Here is a 4,083-nt window from a genome sequence, read left to right as displayed (position 1 = left end):
AGGGGAACATTCCCAAATACCTGGTTAGGTTTGGTTTCCTAATTTAGGCTATAATGTCTGGAGGATTATTGACTTGGCTTTTCATGTGTTTGGCTGCAGAACTGTTCGGGCATGTGGTATTTCCAATAGGGGGGGTTGCCAATATAAATACTTGCCTAGGGCTCCAACCCAACACTGTCAGGACCGGCCCTGAGCACAGCTTATACATTTATTCAATTGATAACCCTCAAGTTTCTGTATTTTAAATTGCATGTTCAGTTGGTTTTGCACACACATTCATGACCCTGAGAGGATGTATCCTAATGAATATTTGATGTTTTAAGTTATCCAGTGAAATTTCTCAACACTTTGCCTTGTTGAACTGTACTTTAGTCTTCAGTAAGTGCTGTTTCTCCAAATTAATTTATAACTGGTTCTTACTCATACGTATTTCATAACTGGCTTCATGGCACGCCTGTCAGCCAACGTGGCACCAAGAGGAGTAGCCACACAGTCTGGAGAACCAGCTTCTGCAGCAACAGCTCCACAAATGGCCATTGATGAAGACACTGGGAAGGATCCACAAAGCACCTGTGCTTCAGTTCCACTGCAAGACAACCCCTGGTGGCAACTGGACCTGAGGAGTATCTACCACATAACTGCTGTGTCTGTCACCAGCATCAGCGACTGCTGCTCAGAGGAGCTGGACGGTGCTGAGATCCGCATCGGTCTCAAAAATGACACCAGCAACCAGAGGTGCAGGAAGAAAAGAGTACTTACTTGCTGTAGAAGTACTAGTACTTATCAGCCTTTGATTATCGCTTTCTTGTATTTCAGGTGTGCCATCATCTCCATTGCAACGGGACAGAGCAAATACAACTATCAGTGTGGAATAATGGAAGGTCGCTTTGTCCATGTTGTTCTTCCTGGACTACAGAAGAATTTGACACTTTGTGAAGTACAGGTGTATGTGCTTGGTAAGCTGCACACATCATGAAGAATGAAATGTTTATAATAATAATAATAATAATAATCCTTATTTGTAGAGCACTTTTCAAAAACAAGTTACAAAGTGCTTTAACAAGTGTAAAGAATAATACAAAAAAACAAGATAAGAGCATGAAAAATTAATATAAAATTAGTAAAATACAATAAAATAAAAGGGATAAAATAAAGTCAGATAAGATCGGGAAAGGCTCTCCTATAAAAGTATGTTTTAAGAAGGGACTTAAAAGAGTTCACTGACTCAGCCGACCTGATTTCCTCGGGCAGGCTGTTCCAGAGCCTCGGGGCCCTGACAGCGAACGCTCTGTCTCCTTTAGTAATGTTTCCCAGTTAAACCAAAAAATGTTTATGCCACAGGGTGGTCTGCCTATGGGAACTGAGCATTTCCCTTTATTCATTGGGCATCTCATGTTGAAAGAGCAAAAGGCATGACAACAAAAAACAACAGCAAAACCTAACCCTGTTTCAGGTACACAGGGGTGGACTGGTAATCTGGCATACCAGGCCAAATGGGGCTGATGTAATTTAAAAATTACTTATTTATACAATTGTTTAAAAAATAGGCTGACGACTGGCCCATAAAGCACGGTCAGCTGCCCATTAGTTCTATTTCCCTCTCCCCTCCCTGACCTCTGTTTCTTGTGTCAGAAGTGTAAAGGGAAGATACAGGCCAAAAAAAATAAAAATTTGGGCCGGATGCCGCCGAATGTGCCAAAAAACTCTTTGTTGTTTGTTACTGGCTGCAGTTGCTTCAACATCAGCTGCAGTGGTGGTCATTACAGTTTATGATTTAAAAAACTGTCAATAGTGATATTTCATGTAACAATTTTTCATCAGTAAAGTGAACCATGCTAAACAAATGGTATGGTAAAATATTACGTTACATAACAGCTATCACATCAGCAACCATTTTTCAGACTTTGAGAAGAGATCTGTTGTGAAGATCAGCACTGACTTTGACATGAGTGACCCGGTCATCCAACAACAAATCTTAAAGCAGGTGAGAAAGAGAAATTTTAATGGGATATTGTGTCATATGTACCTTCGTAAAGTCTATCACTGTGAGAGGGCATGGCGTGGAAGGTAAAACTTATTCATCTTAACATTTTATGTATAGGAATTCCAAATGCTGATAATAGACCCCTTTAACAGTGTTAGTAGTTATGATGAAGCAATTAGTAATTAATAGTTTATAAGAGCCATATCTATTAATATCCAAGTTGCTCATTATTAAAGTTATGAGAAATGTAAAACAGGTTTTTGTGAATGCTTCCTAGCTGGAGGCAAAGATGAAAAGCAAGGGGATCAGTGACTTCAAAATCCGCTGGAAGACGTCAGGACGAGTTTCACGCAAGACTGAAGACAGCACAGTAAGACTTTAATGTCATGTTTACTTCCAAGTGTCTTTCTTTTTGTGATAGTCATAATAATTCTTTCTTAAATTTTTAAAAAAGATGATGAAGTTGTTGCCATATTATTGAAAAAAAAGTCTTGGCAATAATTTCAATAATTTTATACATATATGTCTTTTTTTGGCAAGTGCAGTTTGGACCAAATAAGTACATAAGTACACTGTTAGACTTTAAATCAACTAATTGTCTTTTTCTTTATTTCAAAACATTATACTTTGGGATTTATGAAGTTGGTGTCCTTGTTTTATGTGCTGTGTGCTTTTTTTAAAGTGCTTTGTAACTTCTACTACATTGAGAAGTTCTGCATGATTAGAGTCAAGGCAAAATGTTTATCAGCATGGAAGTGCAAAAGGACACACATACTCACTGTGTATTTAATAATGTATTTTCTATGTAAATATACAATGTATATATAGGAATATATCTCATCTTATTATGTTGTGGTGTTGTTCTCAATCTTTCGATTGACATAATAACACAACCATGTGTTAGTCTTCGACTCTCAGTACCACCAACAATATGGTCTTAGGCTCAAAAGGTGTATTCTGTGCTTTTCTACATGTTTACCTGTAGAGGGAGTCAGACTATAGAGTGTGTGTGCTGTCTTTTCTCCAACAGGTGTGTGACACCGGAGGGAGCTGAATCAAGAGTCCTGCCACTCTGACTGGGCTGAAGCTGAACAATGTGGACCAGTGGACTGTGTGTACTGGATGGTAAAAACAGGAAAGCTGATAAAGATGAAAATGTATTTGTAAATAAACGCAGTGTTTTTACCCCCTTCTTTTTAATTTACTCACTGTAACTGTATACAAGGTTTCTTTTAAAGTAAGTTTGGCTGTGTGCAAACATTTAATTTTTAACTGAGCCACATTAATCTTACTCAGTCAATTATGACTAAATTAAAGAAGGTTGAAGCTGTCATTTTTTGCATTCAAAGATATTTTGTGAAAAAACAAATCTTTCTGTTAAAAGCCAATTATGGAAGCAGCAGCTGATGCGCATAAAAATTATTATTTCAACATTAAAATAGGCTAATTTACTTTCTTGCTGAGAGTTAGATAAGATGATTCTTTCACTCTCATGTATGTCTGTACAATAATTAAGAAGCTGTAGCCAGCAGCCAGCTGAAACAACAAAATATACACACAGAAAGTCTAAATTATATTATTGTTTGAAGAGTCTGTTCCTTACTTCTTAGGACACATTTCTACAAAAAACTTTGTGTGTGATGCATAGTTTGATTTTCTTTTATTTGTATATTGACTTCCTTATGTTTCATTTATAATCATTTATTTTTAATTATTATTATTTATTGTAAACTGTTACAGCTGCTGTTTGTATGTGTTTAACTGGCACTGTTTCTAGTAATATGCTAATCAGGCTGTGTGGCTCCTCGCTGACGATTGGTCTGGACACTGCCAGCCCATCCATATCCAAGACCCCTCCCCCTTCAAGTAGGGTGTCGTCCTGTTGCTTCAGGCAGCTCTCATTCTTGTGATCAGCTTGCCTCGTTGCCACTTGTGTGATATTGTTAAAAAAACGCTTTGGTGGACACGGCCCCTGAACCTAAGTCAATAAATATATGCATGTCACCTGGCTAACCCTACAGCTGTGCACATCGGCCCTGAGGCAGGTAGCGGGTAGGGTTAGCCTCCTTTGTGTTGCAACACTATAAACGTTTTTCCAC

The 4,083-nt window shown here is 38.1% G+C and overlaps 1 protein-coding gene across 1 annotated transcript; it reads left to right on the top strand.

Annotated features, from left to right (window-relative positions):
- Window positions 1-445: 445 nt before the first annotated feature.
- Window positions 446-3,038, top strand: LOC123979865 (fucolectin-like). The gene is made up of 5 exons (XM_046063974.1): window positions 446-735; window positions 817-956; window positions 1,902-1,984; window positions 2,262-2,354; window positions 3,015-3,038. Exons 1-5 carry the CDS (start codon window positions 446-448, stop codon window positions 3,036-3,038), a joined length of 630 nt encoding a protein of 209 aa, XP_045919930.1.
- Window positions 3,039-4,083: the final 1,045 nt, after the last annotated feature.

Source organism: Micropterus dolomieu, linkage group LG12 (assembly GCF_021292245.1).
Source record: "Micropterus dolomieu isolate WLL.071019.BEF.003 ecotype Adirondacks linkage group LG12, ASM2129224v1, whole genome shotgun sequence".
NCBI classification, from domain to species: Eukaryota; Metazoa; Chordata; class Actinopteri; order Centrarchiformes; family Centrarchidae; genus Micropterus; species Micropterus dolomieu.
Note: the sequence above shows the minus strand (reverse complement) of the source record. Positions and strands in the feature narration are given on the sequence as shown.

What these genes read in the sequence shown, in the direction of transcription:
- LOC123979865 (XM_046063974.1), top strand. Translation starts at nt 446, where the DNA reads ATGGCACGCCTGTCAGCCAACGTGGCACCAAGAGGAGTAGCCACACAG. An exon ending in AGTACAGGTGTATGTGCTTG is followed by an intron (nt 957 to 1,901) that starts GTAAGCTGCACA and finishes ACCATTTTTCAG; the next exon opens with ACTTTGAGAAGAGATCTGTT. An exon ending in GCAAGACTGAAGACAGCACA is followed by an intron (nt 2,355 to 3,014) that starts GTAAGACTTTAA and finishes TTTCTCCAACAG; the next exon opens with GTGTGTGACACCGGAGGGAG.